The 25,747-nt window shown below is 35.9% G+C and overlaps 1 protein-coding gene across 1 annotated transcript in view; it reads right to left on the minus strand.

The window, feature by feature from the left end:
- The window catches only part of LOC149794163 (uncharacterized), a 73,487-nt gene extending 48,203 nt beyond the window's left edge, over positions 1–25,284 (minus strand). The window contains exons 1-2 of the mRNA XM_089968254.1: positions 25,105–25,284; positions 13,906–14,062 (exon numbers count right to left, since the gene is read on the minus strand). Of these exons, the coding sequence (XP_089824380.1) occupies positions 13,906–14,062; positions 25,105–25,169 (222 nt within the window). The 5' untranslated portion in view covers positions 25,170–25,284. The remainder of the gene's footprint in view (positions 1–13,905; positions 14,063–25,104) is intronic.
- Between the last annotated feature and the right edge of the window lie 463 nt (positions 25,285–25,747).

Consider the following 25,747-nt stretch of genomic DNA (forward strand, 5'->3'; position numbering starts at 1 on the left):
ATAAGGAATTTACCAGCAGGATATCAAATATAACCGGCGATGCTACTCCAGGAATAAAGATATCTTCGCATGAACCAACATTATCATCGATCATCGAGGTATCATCGCCGTATATGGTAGATATTTATCATTCGTCGATTAGGACCGTATTGGGTTGGCCTGAAATTCCACCCGGGGAGATAATAACACCAGAACCAAAAAAAGAAGATTTTATCAGCAATGAAAAAAACTATCACGGAATCAACTTGGACTACATCGATAAATATGAAAAAATGAAAGAAAGCCTCGATTTTCTTTCAGGTTCTGTGTATATGCTGGATTTGTTCGAGGATGGTATCAAATTATTGTTTGGTGAAATTATTAACGAATACGAGAAACAAAAAAAATTATTAGATCATTTTTTCCAGGAGTGTATATTTAACGTGCAAACTTCATGTAACGAAATTACCATAACAGTAGAGCGAATAAATAAATTAGCCGCTGATATGGAACTCATTAACAACCTAGCGACGGAAAATATACAAAACAGCGCGATTTTGGGTATTGGTTATATTATTACGGCATTCATGCAAAGACATAACTTAACCGAGAGGACACTGCTAAGTTACAAATTTCCTGGTTATAACGTTAATGAAATGAGAAAATTTGTCACTGATACCACTGATAAGTTATTTCCTAAATTACACGATGCGTGGACCAAGAAAAAATTACAAGCAGAATCGATTTTGCAGCATAACAACGATGGAGTGGGGCAAGGACGGCATATTTCACCTGGTATCGTTAATATAACAGAAGTTATCGCGATTTACCTTCACGCGGATGTTGTCGAGGGCAGCTACAACGTTGATTCGTCAGAGTCAAATCAAGCGCAGCAGGGATTTATCTTGTATTCGTTTTCACCTAACGTCTCTCCCGGATATTTGATAATAAAAGAGCCAGTAAATCCGTTTTATCTGCGATGCCACAATCGATTATTATCAAGGATAAATTTCAAACTAACGAATCAAGACGGAAATTTGCTTGATATACGCGGAGAAACATTAAGTATCAATCTGCTGGTAAGATCGTAAAAATCTTCGATTCTGTCTGCCAGGGAAAAATGGGCCAAAAAAAATAAATAAAATCCAGGGAAATTTTCAAAATTAATATATTTTTTTAATTTTTGTTTTTTTGTGGAGATATTCAGGAGGATTCAGAAATTTCCTTGGCCTTGCTCTCTTCGACCAGTTTTTTCAACTGCCTGACGCGTGAACTTGTAATTTTTTTTGACTCGTATGCTTCTGATAAAATCAACCTAGCTTTTTCTACCAGCGTAGATAATTTAACAAAATCCTCGACGCGATCATCGCTGACTGTAGCTAGTGATTGATACATCGCGATTTGGATTTTCTTTATTAATTTGTATTCGGATGGTAGCGTGTATTTGTATTCGAGTTTCCCCTGAACAATCGTCTCGAATTCGGATCGAATTTTATTCGTGTCCAACTCCGAGGGAAGATTTATTTTTTTTCTCAGGTCATCGATGGCTTCGATAACATTGTTTATGGTTTGTTCATCCATGTTATATTAATTTTGTAATATTCAATTAATTTTCATCTTCATTTTTCCGAATCGAATATTATCGGAATATAGGAAAACTCAATCCACGCACCGAGGTCATATGAAAATGTCGCGTTGATTATTCTTTCTGCCGCTCGCCACACCGAGGCATGATTGACACTGAAATACTTTGCAGCTGCATGCATCGACGTGAATATAATTTCTTCATTTGTTTCTCGATTTATTGATTTAACCGCCCTGGAATATTTTGGAAATCTACCAACGTTACTACTGCGAAGTAAATTTTCACTCGGAGTTACCGCGTGAAGATTGGTTATTTTATTGTTGAGTTTATTTCCGTCAATATGATCGATAACAAGACCATCCCCGATAGGTCCTTTGTGACATTCGAACACGAATCTGTGACATAAATAATTTGTGCATCTTCGTTTCTTGTTTTTACTGATGGAGAACATAAGATAACCCGAATTACCAACTCTACCAACATTTTTCTTTGTTCTGGTATTTCTGACAACACCATCCGATGATGCCTCGTAACCCTCGATAGTTGGATGAGATCTATACTCGTGTGTGATTTTCATTGCAGGAATCGTTGATTTCAGATTCATATACAATATTCTGTTTGTTTAAATCATAATTTGCCTTGAATCGATTAATATAATCTTCTTCGCAAGTTATAACCGACGAGGATCTTTTTTCATAATATCGGCGCAATTCCCGATAATTCTTTCCTCCGCAGGATAAACACAATCGAGTCTTTCCTCGAGTGCCAACTTGACAAACTAAACACCGCTGTGGTCCTTTACTGCCTCGTCGAATCGCATATATATGAGCGCCACAATAATCACCTCTGCAGGATTTGTCGCATGATTTTGTTGATCCGATTGGTATCCATTTGCACTGCATATTATAATTTAAATATTTGTCTAAAATATAATAATGGATGCATTTGATCTTGATGAGGCAGAATATATCATTCCTGAGGTTGATCGCGCCAAAAAAGAATTTTTCGATGATGGGGCGATTCACACTTGGTCGACATGGAAAACTAACGCTGTTGATGCTACGATGAATCTGGAGCGGGCCAAGAAGATAATCGAGCACATAAAATCCGAACACAAGGAAGAACGATTTATCTTTGGAATAAAATTTATTGCACAAATGTCTGACGACACTTGGATTATTCGCGATAAACGAGATCCCGTGCGTGGCGGTAAGAAAAACGTTATTCTTGATAAAAATTCGAAGCCAGGATTATTATTGGGAATTGACGGTCCTTATTATGCCAGGGCATATCCATCTAGCGCTGTTGTTGATGGAATTTATCGGCTAAATAATAATCCCGACATGAAAAATCTACCTGCGATGAAAGAATCGCCGATGATAAACTGCGTGGCCGAGCGCGTTATCGAGCACATGAAAAACGCTCGACGTGGATCTGGATTGACACAGTTGAGGTTGGATAAAATTAATTCATGGGCAAAGACAGTTGTTGATGGCGCATCGATTGACGATGTTGCTGTGTTGAGCAAGAAACTTAAATTTCCTATTACCGTGAAAACGCTATCAGGAGAAATATTATATTCGTCGCCGTATAGATCTCGAGGAGTACCAATCGAAATTGTTGATCATAATTCACATGCGTGGTCACAATCGGTAATGATATTTCCGCGAAATCGCGCTGTTAAATTTTATCCCGTGGAAGGCGCAAAGGATAATTCTGATGCTATGTTCCGATATATCAAAATATTAGCCGCATCTGATCCGATATCGGTTTGGTTATTCTCGAGCGAAGAAAGGTATGATCAGTTTATCTTGCCTCGAGGGGATATTTATCGAGATGAAAAATTACATGAATCTATGAAAAATATCGCGGTGAAATATTCGTCAAATCCTGATCAGTTATTAACGAACTGCTTTACTGTTCCGTCTGTTGCTGCTCACGCTGCCAGAGAAAGAAATTCGTGGAAACCTACGAGAAACGAATTTCTCACTGATATTCAACTTAGCTGTATCGAATACGGCCATGGCGGATTGTGGAATACCAAGTATTATTTCGAAGACATGATATCCGTTGATATGAGCGCGTGCTATCCTGGAAGTTTCCTTGGATATGGCGATTGTGCGGATTATTTTGCTAAATTCGGCCATCCCACCAACGAAATGACAAGGGTAGCAATTAACGGACCGTTGCCTGATTTTGTCATGACCGGATTCGCTTATGTTACTTCATTCGAGTTTGCTGAAAATTTACATAAAATTTGTTATATTTGGTTTGGTCGGCATTTATCGCAGCGTCGTTGGGTCCCTATAGTGTTGTTGAGATATATGCTGGATTCGTCAATGTTAATATCGTTGACGGTTAGCGAGGCGATTATATCGTATAGAAAACAAACTGAAGTATGGTTGCCGACGGATTGTGAAAACGCGAAAGATATCGGAAGAAAAATAATTGGCAAATTTACTCAAGGAGGATCCGTTGATCATAAACACCGACACGCTAGGTTGTTTATCAACGATGCCGAGATGGACTTTATTATAGCCGATACGGTATCGCGAGGGATATTCTGTAACAGAGAGAATATTATTATTGATGGAGTAAAGTTGGGTACCGTAATTAGCTATCTCGATGGAGAATCAGCGCAGTATACGCATTTGAGATCATCGATGCTCGCTTATGTGAGTATAAATTTACTGTCGATGATAAATAAATTTTCTGATATCGCGGTAAGGGTCGCAACGGATTCGTTTTATCTCGATAAGAAATATCAGTATAGGCTGGATAATTTAATCGCCGATGGTTCTTGGGGCACTTGGAGGATAAAAAACGAGGATATTCTAGATTATTGCGAAGACGCCGATGTCGAAGATTGCGATAAATTTCATCGAGATAAATTTGAGGAAATATCGACGGCTGCATCCGCATTTGACCCGATTTCACGTAGTAAATTCGTTTACCTAAATGGTCCTGGTGGTAGCGGGAAAACAACGCGAGCGATAAATTTATTTGCGAAATCTGATATGATAGTGTTGACTCCAACTCACAGATTAGCGCGAGAAATAAGGCAACGCGGCGTTGATTCTTGCACGTATCACAGTTATTTCAAATACAGCGGTGGATTATGGGATTCGGCTCGTATGGGAAATAAATATATCAACAGAATTATAATATTTGATGAAATTTGCACAGTAAATTTAGTTGTATTAAAATCGTTCCTGATCTGGCTGGAGGAGAAAAATACCGCCGTGGTAATGTGCGGAGATCACGGCCAGCCTGATCCTATTGATGGAGAATCTCCTCACGAATGGCTCAGGAATTTCGTTGATTATTATGAGGAAATCGACGCCGATTATAGATCCGATGATATTTTACTGACTGAATTTAAGAAATTAATTCGATTACAACCGAATAAAATTCAATGCGATGTGATGAGAAGAATAATCGACGAGACTCCGATGGATATTTTTCTAAATTTGTGGCGTCCCGATCATCTGATTGTTGCTAGTAGGAAAATTGTTCGCGATGTTATTCAGGATATATTATTCAAGCTTCATTGCGAGAAATTTCCAACATTGCAGGTGCCGTTGTGTTACAGGCCCGCTGATACCAGGAAACAAAATATCAGTGTTACTTTACCCTGCGGAGAGGAAAAGATCTTGGTACTGAATGATATTATTCTTGTTGATATTAATCTTGTTAATGACGCGATAAACGCAGAAAGATCGCCATGGAAACTAGGATATGCAACAACGATACACTCGTCGCAGGGATTAACCGTAGATGGCCAAGTTTGGATCGTCGATGATAGAATTTCCTGGTCAAATTTAGTTTATTTAGCCGTGTCTCGAGTAAGAAAATTATCTCAGTTAGGTAGAATTCGGTTTCACATTAATGACGCCGGCGGTAGTTGAGTATCTTTCGGTATTATTTGTAATTCCTCCTTGGTAAATCCGCGTTGTGGTGCTAGCGAATCTAGGAAATAAATTGCTGGTCTTCCTGACGATCTTGTTACGGCTGATATTTTATGTGTTGTTACGCTCCAATTTGGATCAGTTGCTCTTTTTCTTCCTCCTTCGGCCTCTCCTTCTTTATATAAATACCGGACCGTGACGCTACCTAGCACAGGCGGAATTGTGGAATCTCGCTTTAGGGGTATTTTCGATTTTGTAATCGCAATTGCGGGTTTCATTGCTATTATTCTAGTCGTCTCGTTATTTAGCGCGTTAATCACGTGAGGCAACCTCGATACCCAATCATGAGATCGATTATCCTGGATGAATTCGCGCGCGTACTGATATCCGAATAATCGTTCTGCAAGAGTTTTATTGAATCTTTCGACGATAGCCTGATTGTGATGAACACCTACAATACCGCGACGGATTTTAACATTATTCTTTTTCATCAATGAAGTAACCGCGCCGAGAAATTCTCGACCTGGATCAACCTGGAGAAGCTTCGGCCATGTTAATGGAGATCGTGAATAAATTTCGCTAAACGCCTTAGCAATCTCTGTTGCTGTTTTATTCGATAACGGTTCCGCTTCCTTGTATCTGCTAGCGATATCAACAACCGTCAACACATATTTGTATGTGACTCCGTCGACGGTATCGTGAGGAAGAAACATAAGATCAGCCTGATGGACTTCATTAGGGACACCGACGGTGAAACTCGCAAATGGTATTTTCTTAGGCGGAGGAAGATATATTTGCCAGACTGCCTGTTTCGATAGCCACGATTTAGCAACGGATTGTTTTACTTTAGCGGCCTTGGCGAGTTTGGCTATTGCTGATTTTCCTCGCCAAAAACCTCGCGGAGAATAATATATCTGCTCCATTATTATTTACCAGCACCGAATACTAATTTACCTTTCATCGCGCCTTTTACCAGCCAAGTTGCCAATTTTTCTTTGAAACTTTTGTTAGGAATCGCGTCTATTGCATGAATTAACCTGACATCAGCGAGATGCCGTTGTTGTAAATCCCCACTGCGATACGCAAGATCGTGATAGTAACACGCGTTATCGATGGCGTTTACTGGATCTTCGCCGGGATTTGGTTGATTATTATCGTTGAGTCTTATATCGAGCCTTGTTCCGGGTCCACAGTAATTGTATCCTGGCAGATGTTTCTCTCCGGGATATTTCGCCCAGGGCAACCCAGGTAGATTTTTCATGGAGGCGGTAATGTCTCCTCCGGTTCTTCTATTTTTTTTTATACAAATTTAAACTTAATTGTCTTGCAAACTTCGCATTCTCCTGCAATTGCGTTCCTGTTGTTGCGTGTGACGATTTCGGTTGGATTTATCGTAGCTGTGTGAGTGCGACACTTAACACAATATAGATCCATGTATTCTAGTAACATGAATGTAATTGATTTTTCGGCCACGAAGAAACGCGAGCAGGTGAAACACAACGCGGTGTTACCAAATTCGATAAGGATGATAATTATTGGCCCGTCTGGTTCTGGAAAGACGCAGTTGTTGCTAAATTTGATAATGCGATGGCTAAAATGGGATAAGTTATATTTGGTTGCACCGTCCGTTGATGATCAGCGTTGTTATCAAGTACTAAAGGAATTTAGTGACAATACCGACGAAGGCACAATCGAATTCATCACAGACATCAATGAAGCTCCATCAGTGGAAAATTTAGATGGCGATGTTAATAATCTTGTTGTTTTCGATGATGTTATGCTGGATAAGCAAACTAATCCGGCTAGGATATTTTCGCGTGGCCGACACAAGAACACCGATGTGATTTACGTGACGCAGCGATATACGCAAATTCCAAAGGTAATTAGGGACAATTGTAACATTTTGTCGGTTTTCAATGGCGTTGATACTCACACGCTGAGAAATATTCATCAGACTTGGTGCAACGGCGATATGGACATAAACAAATTCAAAAATTTCTTCAGCCGCGCTCAGGCAACACCGCACGGTTTTATCACGATTAATCTTCATGATCCGCGTAGTAGATATCGAATCGGTCTTGATCAAATTTATTCATGAGACTTGCAGCCAAATCTTTGCAAACTTCGTCGACACCAGAATAAATTTCCCCCCCCCCCCTTTTTTACTTGTCTAGAATCATTGATTTTGCACACAAAAAATTGCAATCGGGATTGAATTTACGCAAATTAATTTTCGTGGGAAGGTTTATTTTTGAAATCTGAGGCTTCTACGGAGAAAGTTCTCGTAGGAAGCTTTATTTGGTCTGGAACGTCTGGTCTGTAGAACTTCCCTGCTGCTGTATAGAGATTTTTGTAAAATGGTGTAAATGAAAGAACGTGCCCCATCCAGGGCTTAATCATCCTCTCGCAGTCACTGCGTTCGCATTTGTTATCATCTCTCGTTCTGATTAATGCATTCCGGCTTATAAAACTGACAAACTTTGTCAGGTCTCGACCTTGAAATAAAGATTTGCAAACTTCTCCCGTAAAAATGACACCGAGTTGGAATTCGTGATTTCAGCAAACGAGCCTGTCACGAAAGATACACGGTAGTCAAAGCAAATGTCATCTGGACGCTGTTTCACCAAGTATTCAGTATGAGACGTAGATGTCGGAAATGCCTTAGGCTGCTTTTAAACCAGATGTACGATATAGTGTCTGATTAAGTATAGTCGTTTATATGACTGACAAACGGCAAGTCAAATACCACCGAAAACATTTCATCAGATATATGCAATATTTTTTTAAAAAAGAAGAAGAAATGTGATTGAATTTTTCTAGAAAGACGAGATAAATCGAGTAAGAATATTTCAGGCATATTTTATGTCGTGAATCATACATCTCTTTACATACATACATACATACATACATACATACATACATTTTTTAAACAAAAAATGAATGAAAAAATAAAAGTAACAACAACTAAGCAAGCTACAAAAAAAACACAAAGAACAAATGAATAAAGCCATCTGAATCAATGCTAATTCTGTTAACTTTGTCCTAAAATTTGGAAATACTTCGGGGGATGATTTATCAGGTAAAATTGGGGCCCAGCAATTGATATAAAAATTCTGCTTGTAAACATGGTCGCTATAATTTCCGAAAATTTAAAACAAAATCCGCACATTATACCCCCCCCCCGCTCTCTCTCTCTGTCTCTCTCTCTCTCTCTCCCTCTCTCTCTGTGCCGCAACATACGAATACAGGACGTAATTTTTCAATATTTTTATACAGCAAGTTTTAAAACATTTTCTCATTGCAGATTAAATATTGGGAGATATATTCAGAATATATATAATGCTAATGTGGCATATCTCCCGAAAGTTCACATACATATATTTTTCTCATTCACAAATTTAATTTTTACAGGTACGTAAAATAAGATGTCAAAAGGTTAATTATTATTTTGGGAAAGAGATCTTGTATGAATCCTAGTATAAGACGATCGCGGCGTTGCTCCTGCAATTCCATATGCATTTATTTTTCTCGTACACGAAAAAAAGAAAACGATTTTCTTTTAAAATGTACGATAAATAATGTGTAAAAGGTGTATTCAGGGATCACGCTAGGCTTCGCCGATGTAGCAGACTGCGAAAGGGTTACAGTCATTATCGACACCTGTTGGCCATCAAAGTTATGATGTGGTAAGCTTTTTACGTTTTCGTCCACATTTATATTTGCCGGTAGTTCATCTCGTGTGGGCAGATGTTAGCCATATAAGGCGACAGTGAATACCGCTGGATATTGACTGGTAGCAACGCCGTGTATGTATGTATGTATGTATGTATGCATATATGTATGTATGTATGTATGTATGTATGTATGACACCAATTTATCTGATATTTTAACAAGAGCTATTGGTTCAGTGCATGTTGGTATTGGCGAAGTTTTACAAATTGATGTCATATAACGTTCCTAGTCTGCCAATCAGCCCTTTATTCAAGTGGTCCATTGATTTGCTCATGTGAATCCATGTTCGGTCACCATTGCCATTTCTCCGCTGATTTAGATTCATGCTTCATGTATTCCCAAAACTACTTTCGATTGTAAATTATCTTCACTCAGAAACTGTGCTTGTACTTAAATTAAATGAATAACGTAAAGATATCAAAATCAAAATCTACCATTAAGGGTGCCCGACAATAAATACTCGAGAAATTTAAAAACCAACTAGGCGCAACAGACCATTCAAACAATTAGGAAGAAAGACTACATGTACTGTATACCACCTTCATTTATTTGCATGGCCCTAATGACCGAGTGGGCTAAGGCCCCGGGTGGCCGAGTGGTCTAAGGCGCCCACATTTACAGGTCACTCACACATCTTATATTGGCTGCCTGAGTTCGAGTTTCAGCACGACCAACGCGGTTATGTCAGGAAGCTTTGCTAGTAGCTTCACCTTGGTCGGTGGTTCTTTCCGTATTCTTCTGTGGAGACCGTCATATACAGCCTATCGTGTGCCAAAAATGGCATTAAAACGAACAAGATCGTTCATTCATGTTTGAAAAAAGGACAAACGAAGGCTACATCAAGGTTATTCGATTAGCTTTTCACTAGTAAAATTTAGATTTTGATCCAAGTAACTTGTATAAAATTTAAATGTCATTCCGAAAACGCCTTGTGAAGAACGTTTTCATTATTTCGTTGCATTTATATCAGAAAGATTCCTAATCTGATGATGTTTTCTTACTGCTCACATTTTGTATATAAAAAAGTAATGCTTTTATTGGTTGCATTTTGCACAATTAAAGTAACTCTTGAAAAAGCTAGTTCCTCAAAGTATGTATTTTAATGGATGGCAAAGTTACTTTCTTCGAAACTCATCATTCGGTGAGTCAACCTTGGTCAAGAATGTTGATAGATAAAGACAATGAATCAGAACAAATGTCCCACATAGGTCACGCAGATCTTCATTTTCGTCTTGCCCATTGGCTACAGCAAGTATATATATGTACACTGGAGTTGATTACAAAGATGGATTATGACATGTTTGATATATACAATAACATCAATGCATCAAATATATAGTCACATAAACAGCAACATACATATGTATGGATATATACACCTACCTATTAAATATGAATATACACAGACACATATACACGTGACCATATTTGAGGGAGAAATTAACAGTTAACGTAATTATTAACTACTACTATAACTACTGCTACTATTATTATTATTGCTACTACTACTAATAATACCACTACCACTGCTACTACTGCTGCTACTACTACTACTACCACTACCACTGCTAATACTACTACTACTACTAATAACAATAATAGTAATAAGAGATATTAAAAAAAAATGATGTAGCATTCAATATATTATTGTGTTCAGTTAGTGCTTTGTAGATATAATTTCCTGGTATTTTCTATCCTGTGCTGATTTCGTGAAGTTTAGGAACTGTATAGTCCTGTTGATACTGTTTTCTTACGTTTAATACTTCATTATTATTTTATGTCATCAATAATAACATCTCATTACTTATCTACATGTTTGAACAGCGGTGAGAGAATTTAAGATACTATTTCAATTTATGAAACACACAACAAAAGATCAAAAAATGACAAAACCTTACGTATATTATTTATTTGATTTCTTAGAACATCTTTCTATGACTTAGGTAGAGGAAGCAAAGTGTATATCGAAGTACTTTTCACCACTTAGGTATGAGAAGAAAAGTATATATCGAAGTACTTCCCATGTCTTGGAAATAGGAAGCAAAGTGTATATCGAAGTATAAAAGTCACTTTCTTGACTTTGATATAGGAAGCAAAGTGTATATCGAAGTATAATAGTCAAAAGTGTATATCGAAGTATAATAGTCACTTTCATGACTAAGATATAGGAAGCAAAGTGTATATCGAAGTATAATAGTCACTTTCTTCTTCTTTTCTTGCGGGGGGGGGGCACCATACAGATGCCCCTCCTCTACTTATCTAAGAAACGAAAATGTGTTTTATGTGTTGTTGTTTCCACCAGGTATGTTGTTTGTTTGTTTTTTAGAAAAAGAATTTTGATCAACAACAAAAAAATTGTACAATAATTTTTTTCTGGGGTATTTATGTCCTAGTGTTATATATATATATATGGTTGTTCATCCGAGTTTGGTTTCTATCACCTTACTCAAAATCCCTCCCCTGAGTTCTTAGTTGACCTTGGCTTGTGATCTCCTGCGTGTCGTGTGTGCTATGTGCATATATGCTATATTGTGTGTGTGCTATATAACTTTCGTGTAGGGACAGCACGACGTTTTCAATTCACCCCAGTTGCCTTAATATATATTTTTATTTGGATATCACATATCCATTTGATAATTTTAATAAAATTTAGATATTTAAAATTTTAATTAATATTTTTTAATTCCGGCTAGTGAACGGTGTACCACAGGTTTGTCATTAAAAAAATAAACCTATTGTTTTATATGCGTATTTGTATGTGTCGTTCCTCGCATTAGTTAATTCTAAACGAGGCCGGCTGTGCTCTAATAGTCACTTTCGTGACTTCCATTAGCTCCTTATTCACATGTATAATGGTAAAGCATGTGTGTTTCAAATAAGCTCCTATATCCATATGTGGTCAAGTTAACACGAGTAACAAAGAGCTTTGATCAAGATAACTCACCTGACAGGGATTCTATTCACACCTGCTCGTGTGATTAAAGGTTGTCACCAGTGATCAGTGATTGACAGTTAATTCCGTAGGCTAGGAGTAAATTATTCTTTTGATCAGACCGTTGAATGTCTTCATTCATGCTTGATTTGCATGGGACTTCTGTGTGTCAAGTTACATGTTGTCCTAGGGGCACGCACTTAAACAACAATCGGGATTAAGAAAAACTTTATGTCGTTGTCTCTCGCTCTCTCCATCCATATTTCCTATTATATTTACTTTCAGTTATAAAAGATGATTTATAATGCCATTGTAATTATAATAGTATGATGATTTTGAAGTCGATTGTGTTTTATTTCTTCTAATTTTATATAAACATATGTAAAATGTATTAAAATTATCAAGAGGCACTGTAGTAGTCCGTACGGGAAACCAAGCCTGTTAATTTGTGTCAGGATTATTAGCATTTTACTATAGTTAAAATGGAAATAAAATTACCAAACTTCAAAAACCTCTGCATCTCTCTAAAACAGACAACATTATATTCCGCATACTGATCAGCAGCAAAAATGTACAGTGCACTTAAAGCTAGTGTCTCATCCCTGTAACTCTACAGTACATGTAAAGCTAGTGTCTCGTCCCTGTAACTGTACAGTACATGTAAAGCTAGTGTCTCATCCCCGTGACTGTATAGTGCATGTAAATCTAGTGTCTCATCCCTGTAACTGTACAGTGCATGTAAAGCTAGTGTCTCATCCCCGTAACTATACAGTGCATGTAAAGCTAGTGTCTCATCACTGTAACTGTACAGTACAGGTAAAGTTAGTGTCTCATCCCCGTAACTGTACAGTGCATGTAAAGCTAGTGTTTCATCCCTTAACTGTACAGTGCATGTAAAGCTATTGTCTCATCACAGCAAAACCGTACAGTGCATGTAAAGCTAGTGTCTCATCCCTGTAACTGTGCAATACATGTAAAGCAAGTGTCTCATCCCTGTAACTGTACTGTGCATGTAAAGCTAGTGTCTCATCCCTGTAACTGTACAGTGCATGTAAAGCTAGTGTTTCTTCGCAGTAATTGTACAGTGCATGTAAAGCTAGTATCTCATCCCAGCAAAACTGTACAGTGCATGTAAAGCTAGTGTCTCATCCCAGCAAAACTGTACAGTGCACGTAAAGCTAGTGTCTCATCCCAGCAAAACTGTACAGTGCATGTAAAGCTAGTGTCTCATCCCAGCAAAAATGTGCAGTGCATGTAAAGCTAGTGTCTCATCCCAGAAAACTGTACAGTGCACGTAAAGCTAGTGTCTCATCCCTGTAACTGTACAGTGCATGCAAAGCTAGTGTCTCATCCCTAACCATAATGGTACATATCTTGTAAACGATCTTTGATGAACGGGAAGTGAAATAACCAAAGGTAGTTAGCTTTTTCCCGTGTGTGTGTGTGTGTGTGTGTGCGCGCGCGCGTTTCAGCGCCACCAACGTGGATGTTGATATGTTAGAAAGCTTGCCAGCAACTTAGAATACGGGTCTCTGGTTCTTTCCTGTGTCCTCATTTTCCAAATATGCTGGCAGCCATGTACCATGTGTTGTAAAATGGTGTCAAACCACTCTAGCAATGACATATCCATGTTATACTTCATTAGTACAATACTGGTGAGCGCCTTCTGCTACAGCTATTAAGGGAACCTATATTATCCGCTGAAAACGTAATAAGTACAAATATGTCAGTAACATAAAAAGGAGTTTAGCCTAAGTGATAAACTTACCCACTTCCCTCCGCAATTCAGGGCATCGTCATCACTATTAACCAGGGCATCAAAGCCTCTACGCCAAAGGCTTGATCTTTGAACGGGTTCCATCATTCGCCCTCTTGAGTCCACAAACTTTGGTACGATACACAGTACACACAATATGGCCACCAACCTGAAACAAATTTCTCCATTATTCTCTAAAAGCAAACGTTCACCCATAATTTTCAAAATCCACTCTTCCAGAATTAGGCGACAAGGCTGACACTGATTTGCGTATCAAATTAGGTCATTCATAAGTGGTTTGTCCAGTTTGAGACTATGAAGTGGAAAACGGTACTTATTTATGGAGATTTTTCAACTTTCACAGTACAATTAATTACCCATTTTATACTAAAACAATGCTACTAATAGATACAACTAAAAGTAATGACCTTGAAAAAGTAAAGTTAGAATTTGAAATATTCAAACAACTTTGGAGAAAAATATGTATTCATATGAAATTCTTTAGATACGTTTGATTAGTATGACATACCAGCAAACGATAAATATTTTGATTTGTTAAATTGTCAACAGGTGACAATATAAGTAAAGAAGGTTAAACTTATACACATGTTTTTATGTATATTTAATTTAAATTGTTTGTTGGTTTTAATTATTTTATAAATTTATTACATGTTATTGTAATGTAACATTGTTTGCTGGACATGAACTTGTCCAGCATTGAGCTAATTTCTGCTTGACCTGATTTCACTTCTTTTTAAATTTTTTTATTTCATTTATGTAAACAACTAAGAATAGCTTCCTTAATCTCTTTGTGTATGAACTTATTAACCGATTAGTTATTCAGGTAAACATGTTGATTTGGATTGGGAGTTTGGAGATTCCAAAGTGAATGCTATAGGTTATTTTCTTGTAAGTAAACAAGGCCCATTAGATCATTCTAGAAAGTTATTTTTCCATTAGGTAATGGTTGTTTTTAATAAATGCTAATTTGTGACCTGGGGTCAAGCAAGGAATCTCCTGACTGCGAGGACTTTACCAGTTGTGCTTTAACATCTGGAACTTTAAGTTGTATTATGTAGTGTCCAGTTTGGGCTGAATTTTATTTCTTTCAAATTATTAAATTCAAGTGATTATTTTCTCTGGAAATCCAATGGTGCTCTGACAAAATTATTCAATAAAGATACTCATTGAAATTTATACTGAATTCAAACCTGGAATAATATTTATGTGATTCAACAAGAGACTGTTGACACATCAGCACTTCTCTGGCCATAACAGACACGTCTTTGTCTTTAATTTTGGACCTCTATTGGACTTGAACTGAGTTTTATTCAAGACTTTTTATTACTATGACTTGTGTCTTTAACTCTTGGATTATGTTTGGATTTAATTCGCTATACCATAAGTTCTTTTTTTCTAATTTTTCAATTTGTGTTCTAGGGAAATAAATTAATTTTTAACATTTACAAAGCTTGTTGTCTTCACGCTTTTCTGTTACTTATTTTAAGAGATTAGATTCGTAACAATGTTATGTGGGACTATATTAAATTTAAGACTCCAGGAGACCTACATAACAGCTATTCTTTTGTATAAGACATGTGTTATCTACCGGATGTATTATAAAAAATAAGGAAATAAATAATTTGTTCTATGATCTTTATCATGTGCACCATTAAGCATATCATATACTTTTTAATGATGCATCATTAATGTTATCTGATAATACATGACAAGGATTATGTATGTACATATATAGGTATCATTAGAGGTGAGATATCTATGACTTAAAGCATATATACAAAGTCAAACAAGGAATACTACGTCGATAAGAATGCAGCTATAAACAATAATGGTGTCTGTGATAAAAATAAACTGAAGCCATTTATCATTTATCTTTTTCCCAATAACTTATAAAGCTAGGTGATGTTTTTCCAACAACTTATAAAATTAGGTGATGTTTTTCTCAACAACTTACAAAACCAGGTGATGTTTTTCCCAACAACTTATAAAGCTAGTTGATGGTTTTCCCAACAACGTATAAAGCTAGATGATGGTTCAACCTCTTCCACATGGTGACTATTCATGTGCAAATTAAAAGACGAGTATAAACCGGTAATGAATCGCTATTAAACGGATCAGACGATGATAACATTGGTGAAATTTATAGATTGCCGTCAAATAACAAAATATTCATATGATTATTGCAAAGACTATCCGAATGAATCTGCTCACAGAAAAACAAAAGACTATAAAGACATTTTAAAGGAATTAAGATCCTGAACCATTACACCAAATCTGTTAAGTATGACAAACATGGCAACTTGTGCATTACAGAGTCTTCAAGTTACATATAAAAATAGCGTATGACTAAATAAAATACAGATAAATATATTTTAATCCAATAAAATACACATAACTGAACAATTACAACAATATAATGCACATAACTATACAATTAAAGTAACAAAATACACAGAACTATGCTATTTAAATAGCACAATACGTAGAACTAAACTATTTAAACAACAAAATATACAGAACTATAATACTTAATCAAGTCAATAAAGATTCCAACTATTTAAACAAACCAATACACAGACTCACACTGTTTGAACAAACCAATTCACGCTCATACTATTTAAATAAGCAATTAGACTATCATACTAATTAAACAAGCCAATATACAGACTCATACTAATCAAACAAGCCATTACACAGACTCATACTAATTAAACAAGCCAATCTACAGACTCATACTATTGAAACAAGCCAATACACAGACTCACACTAATTAAACAAGCCAATATACAGACTCATACTAATTAAACAAGCCAATATACAGACTCATACTATTGAAACAAGCCAATACACAGACTCATACTAATTAAACAAGCCAATATACAGACTCACACTAATTAAACAAGCCAATATACAGACTCATACTAATTAAACAAGCCAATTTACAGACTCATACTAATTAAACAAGCCAATATACAGACTCATACTAATTAAACAAGCCAATATACAGACTCATACTATTGAAACAAGCCAATACACATACTCACACTAATTAAACAAGCCAATATACAGACTCATACTAATTAAACAAGCCAATATACACTCATACTATTGAAACAAGCCAATACACAGACTCATACTAATTAAACAAGCCAATATACAGACTCATACTAATTAAACAAGCCAATATACAGACTCATACTATTGAAACAAGCCAATACACAGACTCATACTATTGAAACAAGCCAATATACAGACTCATACTATTGAAACAAGCCAATGCACGGACTCACACCATTGAAACAAGCCAATACACAGACTCATACTATTGAAACAAGCCAATGCACAGACTCATACTATTGAAACAAGCCAATACACAGACTCATACTATTGAAACAAGCCAATACACAGACTCACACTATTGAAACAATGCAATTCACAGACTCACACTATTTAAACAAGGCAATACATAAACACATACTAATTAAACAACCCAATACACAGACTAATCATATTTAAACAATCTATTCAAGAGACTCATTCTATTTAAACAATCCAATACGCATATACTATTTGAACAAGCCAATACACAAACATACTATTTAAACAACCCAATACACATATTCATGCTATTTAAGCAAGCTAATACACATTCATACCAATTAAACAAGCCAATAAACAGACTCCCACTATTTAGAACACACATTACAGACTCGTACTATTTCAACAAGTCAATACATAAACACATACTATTTAACCAAGGTTATACATAGATACATACTATAAAATTATAAGATAAAAGAAAGCTGGTTGTCTTGTACGCAAGAGAAGAGAACAAACTGATTAAAACAAAGGTTACTTGATTCATCGGTTATGTAGTTTGTGATCAAATCCATAAAATGGCCTTAATGTTAAAGCGTTATGTATATATAGTTGTAGATATGGCTTTTTGTCTCTAAGCTGTAATTTCACTAGTTCTCTGCTCTGTATAGTTGATACTTAGCATACTTTCATAATAGATGTAAACAATACCCAGAATCAATATGTTCACGAGTTTTATGTGTTCCATTATTACTGTTTCATATTCTGGAAGACTTGATTCGAACTCTATGCAAACAACAAAGTTAGATTTTGACATGTTATACTTCTTATGAATTCTATAGTGTTATTTGAAAGTTTTCTTTAAAAAAGGGCTCATTTGTTACAATTAGCTCTCATGGTCTTCACAATTGCTATCTGAAAAGACGTGCTTGCTATCATTATTATAAAAATTAAACTTTCCATTTTTGTGTTATTTGTATATGTCATAACCTTTGTAAGTCAGTAATTGCAATGTAATGACCTTTGTAAGTCGGTAATTGCAATGTAATGACCTTTCTCAGTAATTGCAATGACACGACCTTTTTAAGTCAGAAATTACGATGTAATGACCTTCGTATAGATGAGGGTTACATTGGTTCCCTGGACATTAATAAAACAAGTAACAATATTTTCGAATATTCTTCGTATGTCCTTCATATAGTGATTTCCTGCCAAAAACTTTTCAGTTTAACAAAGAGCGGCTCTCACTTTTTCAGTTGTAAGAAACATTAAAAAAATTGAATATGATTTTCAACTAAATGGACGATCTTTTAATTATTAAACTTAGTAGGTCTCCTGTTTTCTCTACCTTTAGATCATTTATTGACATTATAGGATACAACAACAGTTGTGGTCATTTTCATACCATTTATTGTTACTTGCTTTATCATTTTCCCAATATGGTAGTTGTACATACTAATTAACAGCGAATGCGTTGATATATATCAGATTCGTTTACTGTATGTCAGAAATAATGTAAGCTTAACCACCCCACTTTGGTTTCAGTCTTAAGACTACAATTTATGCAACAATTACCACTATAGTATACTGACCATTTACTTTTTTTTTTTGAGGGGTGTGTAATTTTTGTTTGAGCTGAAATATTTTTGTTATCATAAGACAATTATTTCTTTCGAATAAAATAATTGATATGATATTGTGTTATGCTATAAATTAGAACGAGATATTTTTCAGCTGTTGACAGACGAAAACTTAAATGAATAAGTGTCAGGCTCTTGCCTCAGGACATGAATGGTTGGTACCTAATATACTTGTGGCATATCGTGGTGTGTTTCGCACTGTTTCAGAACTACCGCGGTACGATTTGTTCATGGTACCCATCTCTAATATGTACATTATTCCGATGTAGAATTATATTGATGTGCGGCGTTGATGGAATTGCAAATGTTGCAGTTCATTTTTTACATCTTGACAATAGACACAACAATCACAGTACTAGATTACATCTGTTGGTCGATTTGTTTCAAGCGTCACTCATTATTCGTGGAGAACTTGCATTATCACAAGCAGAATCGAATAACAAATCAACCTATAATATTTTGGCAGTTGCTTACCGTGTCCTATGCATCATGACTTCACAGAATCTCACTGTACAAAGAACCTTTACCAATCGGCTATGAGCAAAGTAATTATTATGTACTTTTTGGTCATTACACCTTTCCTAATCTACGCCATGGAATGAAGTTTCGTAGCTAAATATGTTAAAAATCCTATCACCCATCTTACAGAAGAAAATGCAATACAGTCATCGTTCGTACAAGGAAACTAACGCGTAAGCCAGCAGAAAAATAACGTAATTTTCTCAGAAATCGGAATAGTGTCTAGAGGATGACTTAGGAATTATATATCCAGTCGCTATCGCAACATATTGAATGCATCCGAGCGTACGATTCACCTGTTTTTGTTTAACAGGAAGCTTAGTAAAGAAAGAAAGCTGAAAACGACATCGCACATCCATTATATCCGGCCTACTATAATCTCAATTTAAAATGTCACTAGTGCCTGTCAAACTGCTTTAAACTTCCTTTCCCGCAAGAACGTATTGCCTGAGCATTGATATGAATATTGAAGTTAAAAATGATTAGGAATAAACACGAATTCAAAATTTAACATAATAGCAGGATCCCTTTCCGTATATTGGGCTAAATTTTACCACTGTTTTACTTAAACAGAATGTATTTATAGAAGTCCTGATACAAAAGTCCTCATACAAACAATCGAATAAGAAATATTGAGGCTTGACCAAAACGACTAATATCTTCTACGCTCTCTCTTTTATTAACAATAATACTTTCTTTAATAATGTGGCTTAAGAGAATACCGAATGTATAGGACTAAAAAAACTGGAATGTTCATGGGATGTCTAAAGAGAGTACCCAATGTATAGGACTAAAAAAAACTGGAATGTTCATGGGATGTCTTAAGAGAGTACCGAATGTATAAGACTAAAAAAAACTGGAATGTTCATGGGATGTCTGAAGAGAGTACCGAATGTATAGGACTAAAAAAATCTGGAATGTTCATGGGATGTCTGAAGAGAGTACCGAATGCATAGGACTAAAAAACTGGAATGTTCATGGGATGTCTGAAGAGAGTATCGAATGTATAGGACTAAAAAAAACTGGAATGTTCATGGGATGTCTGAAGAGAGTACCGGATGTATAGGATAACAAAAACTGGAATGCTCATGTATGGGATAATTTAAAAAAATTGGAATGCTCATGGGACGTCTAAAAGAGAGTACCGAATATATAGGATAACAAAAATTGGAATGCTCATATATATGATAACCAAAACTGGTATGCTCATGAGATATCTGAAGAGAGCACCGAATGCATAGGATAACCAAAATGGAATGTCCATGGAAAGTCTAAAGAGAGTACCGAATATACAGGATAACAAAAACTGGAATGCACATGGTATGTCTGAAGAGATAAGCGAATGTATATGTTAGTACTGAATGCATAGAATAACAAAAACTTTTGAAGTCTGATTTTATATAAACGTATGTAAACTGTATTAGTAAACTTTATCAAGAGACCCTGTAGTAGTCCGCACGAAAAACCAAACCTGATAGCTTTCACAACAGTTCTGTTTTCAAAAATAGTTTTGGCAGTGAGTATAACATGTAACAAGTTATGTCTTATCAATAATATTAAACATATTAAACAACTTCGTTCTTTTACGTCTGTCTGTTTTGGTACTTTAATTTGATTTCAACCGGACAAATTAAAGATGGTTGTTTTAGTCTTTTGGTCATCGTTGAAAGACAAAAAAAATTGTTTTCCTAAGATATATGTTTATGCGTGGTGAAGAGTCAATAATATGACAGTGTCTTCAAACAATTTGCTAATTGTTCGGTTGGTATTGTCTTATGAAACTCATTGTTGTTGGAATCTTAGTTTTTCCTTCTAAGACGACTGCTTCGACCAATAGTGGATTTATCTACGTTAGCATATATGTAGGATATTTGCTTACATGGAGAGAACAATGAATATATGTCATGGAGTGGGTGAAAGTACTTAAGTTCATTTTCAACCACCAGATAAAATATAAGCGCTATTCACTTAAAACAATATTTTTTTTTCTTTTTTCTTTTATGCTTAAACGTATATGCTTTTTCCTAATTAAAAGAAAAAGTATACATCAGCCAAAAACAGTTAAATAAATAACATAAGCATGTTTTGGAATTTGAAACTGGTACTATTAACAAACAGGTAGCCATACATACTAGTACACCAAGCACGTGACAGATTTTGAGGTCATGTTATCGATGTCTACTGAGTGCAATGGAAACAAAAGTTTCATAATTCAATCCCATAATAATATTGATGGGAGTCAGTCGGTTTGCTATACCAGTCAGTATCTATGTTTCCATCTTGTAATATGGGTCGGGTATGCAGGAATGTATTGGACTTGACTGTTTACTTCGATGTGAATTGATGGTGAGATGAAAATTGATAGCAAAACCAAACTGTCTCAGTTCCTCATTTGTATTTACCATTTGCTGCCCACCTCATAAATGCATTTGCCCCAGTTTAGAAGTTTGTGTGGCGACTGATTCAGAACATATTGCACTTGGGTTCCTATAAATATGGCTACACGCAAGAGGGCCCCCTACCGAGTTAACCTAACATGTGCGTGAGCGTGGCTTAAAGTCAATGTTTTCCCCTATTTCCAACGAAATGAAGACAACAGTCATTGTCAATGACAAACGTTTAATGATAACTGTTAGCCAGTCATTCCCACAATGACTGATAGAAAATGACGACCCTAGTAAAATGTGTCCGAAGCGGTTTGCTACGTGTTTGCATCCAAATTTTATTTACTAGGCAGAAATATGTTTTTTTTAATCTATTTTGGGGCTTAACGCCACTTCTCAGCACAGAATAGGCTATACTTGGCGGCCAGTATAACTGGTGGAGACATAATCCTGGGAAACCCGGTAAGAGCCATTGACCCACGGGAATAAAGTAATTTTTCGGCTGGTGTTAATATTTATTTTGGTGAAGTGTGTTTGCAACAATAACAATCATGAGCATTTAATAATTATGGAGCCTTCAAAACATTCTGCATGACCTGTGACTGATTTAGCAAGTAACATTTGTATTCTTCCCGAAAAGTTATGGATGCATATACGTTTCATAAACCCTAATATGGGTATTTGTCAGATTAATGTAACTTGCTCGGAAACGGAAAGAAAAACTCAGTTTCCATCCATTTGAACATTTTCACAATAAGATGCAGAAATTCCCAAAAATGAACCCATGAATCTGACAAAGTCATACAGGAGTTAGTTATTTATGTCCATATACTAATGATACACACATATTTGGAAAACATATATATTTCCCGGCCCTAGTCAATGCATTGATTGCTACCTGTGTAAGCGAGGTCAATACTAATTAATGTCCATTAAGACTGATGTCTACCGCATTTTCCAATGCTTTCACAAGTATCTAAGTACAGTAGGAACAATGTTGATTGATTGACGGCATAGTGAATATTTTCGGGAGCCCTACCACGAGTACGCCTTTGTAGTAAAACAAACAACCAAAACGACAAAATGTCGTAAACACACAATGTATTTTCCATCGACGTCTGCAAATAATTACGCTATTTGCGTACAGGTCTTTTCCATGCATCATTGAAATGAATCGTGCATGATTTATTGTGTGTGAATAATATTGGTAACATACATACATACATACATACATACATACATACATAGTTGATTTTACTTTTATTTTAGCGTCTAATATGATTTTTCCACGATATTATCAATGACATTTTCTTATTAATATGATTATATTTACCCTCTGATATGGATATTCCTACGTGATGATAACTTTTTTGTCTTCCTTCAAAAAGGTAGTTTGCTTCAATGCAGTCAAAGAAATAATTTAGTTCTTTACGTGTATTTTCTCTCACAGTTAATTTAAGCACTTGTCATGTAGAACCTGTCCATTTTATCATGCAGATCATACTTTTGTATTGTTGTCATAACTTGTATCAATAAATAATTGACTTATGTTTGCTGTATATGATCATTCTAATTAAAAACTAGGACTTTGTTATCTTTCTGTTTCTTATTTACAGTAATTTCGAAATTCATTACGTTTGAATTATTCGTTAGAAATATCATACCAAGACTGCATATAATCATAAATTGTAATACTTTTCTCTGGAACAGAGATAAATGATTTCCAACAAGCAAATGATCTTTGTCGTATAATTGATGTCAATTACATGGTACCCGTATTAAGTCCAGTTTATGTTCTACTTTCTCTTAATCAAAAACGACAGAGAGTTCTGCATTCACACTGCTCACAAATGCATTTCGCATACAGAATGTACTTGATGTAGACATTTTTATGCCAACACACATAATGTTTTTATTTGGGTTTTGTTTTGCTGTTGTTGTTATTTTTAAAGTTTGGTTTTTGTTTCGTTAGACATAAGTAATATCATGCATATTGATACTAAGTTCTTTAAAGTACTATGTTGCTTTCTTTTTATTCTTTTTTAATAATGTCAGTTAAAGAACTCCTCTTGAGTTAAAACAGTCAGAGGTGATCTTGCCGCATTTAATGAAGACAGCTACCAAAGAGGCTCTCTCCTGACCAATGTTAAATGGTTGATATCGAAGTTTACTTGTTGCAACATTTATTTATTTTTTATAAAAAATTAAATAATACTCCGTAACTCCAAATAATGGGAACCTACAATAGAAAAGAGGTTAACGTAATTCAAATTTTAGCATCAAATGAGCTTAAAACTTCACATTGCTTACAGTTAACTTAGAGGCGAAATTTCGACAATATAAAAAGATTGCCATGTATAGTTTCAACAATGTAAACTACATTGCTTGCTGTTCACCTTAAAGGGAAGATTTCAACAATGAAAAAGCTGCATTGCTTGTAGTTAAACTTAAAGTGAAGATTTCGAGAATGTAAACTGCATTGCTTGATGTTAACCTTAAAGTGAAGATTTTAAAAATCTTAAGGGAAATCCTTTTTAAAAAATAGTATTGGTACTCATCATAGCTAAGTTTGAAGACAAACAGTGAAAGTACTGAACACAAAATTGTCATTTGATACTTCTGTAAAAATACAAAATACCATCCCGGCTCAGAATCAGAAACATTCTTTCCATGAAGAATGAAAATGATCCAGGTGTAAGGATCTGAACTATTCTTTCCATGAAGAATGGAAATGATCCAGGTGTAAGGATCTGAACTATTCTTTCCATGAAGAATGGAAATGATCCAGGTGTAAGGATCTGAACTATTCTTTCCATGAAGAATGGCCGCAGGACACTGTCTGTATGTTGGAATGTTGAGAAGAGAAAAGCGTATGTTCTTCTACGTCTGACCCTGATTCAAAAGGTGTTTATGTGCATGCTTATTTGGAGAAGGGGTAGCATAAACATACAATTATGTAGAGTTCGCAATGGCAATAGAATATTGGTGTAATTAAATGCAAGCCGCAACCCGTTTTGTTTCGTTCTGAGTTACATCTACAGGTTACATTTCGCAGATTCCAGTCGCGTAAATGCCTCTCGCATCCAGGAATGTAGACGATATGAATATAAAATACTGTTTGTGTTATATATAATTATTCGTCAGCGACATCTAAATCATCTAAAAACCTACGTCAAACTTTTACTCTAGCGCTAGATTATTACATATGGGTTACCGTGATTCAATCTTAGATGCTAGATATATTGCCGGCAAGGAAATTAATATTATTCCTGTATCACGCTGTCTGAAAACAATTCATAAAATAAATATAAAACCTAACCAATGTTTACCTTAGACTCAGAATGTTACATCCGTGTAACTTCGGGTGGAACCTTGAGGAATATAGTTTAGCCATGTTTCAAATGTGACTTCCTCCGTCGGCCGCCAGCAGCCTGTGGAACAATATCTATTCGTATCGTTAACGGTCCCGCCGCCTTCTTATAAATGAACCCAGGCGCTGCCAAACGTCTACTGTTCATCGGTATGTCATCCAAGTGACAAGAAATGTGACATTTGTGGGGTTCTTCATGGGGTAAAGTATTTTTTAAACGAAAGGGGCACTATGTGAGGATTGATCAACAGGAAAGTGGAATGACAACGCTAATCTCCTACGGCATGCGTAGGCGAGATTCTAGTCTCGAAGTTAGTTTGAAGTCCTGAGTTTGAAAAGGTAATCTAAGAATTGACGGAAGCATTAGACGGAGTTTCAACAAAAACTTGGATTATTGGATTTATTAGCTTTTAATGTCATTTTGAACACATTATACTCTGTGTCGTTATGTTAAAATGACACGTTGAGGCAGCTGGCCCGGACAGTTGTGGGCGGGAATCGAATTCGCGACCCTTGGATTAAAGTCCGACGCTCTACTAATCAAGCTACTGCAGCTCCCTGGCTGGGTAGGTATCGAATCCAGACCCTTGGATTACTGGGTA

The sequence above is a fragment of the Sinohyriopsis cumingii genome, chromosome 8, assembly GCF_028554795.1.
Source record: "Sinohyriopsis cumingii isolate HCF-2022 chromosome 8, ASM2855479v2, whole genome shotgun sequence".
Classification (NCBI taxonomy): domain Eukaryota; kingdom Metazoa; phylum Mollusca; class Bivalvia; order Unionida; family Unionidae; genus Sinohyriopsis; species Sinohyriopsis cumingii.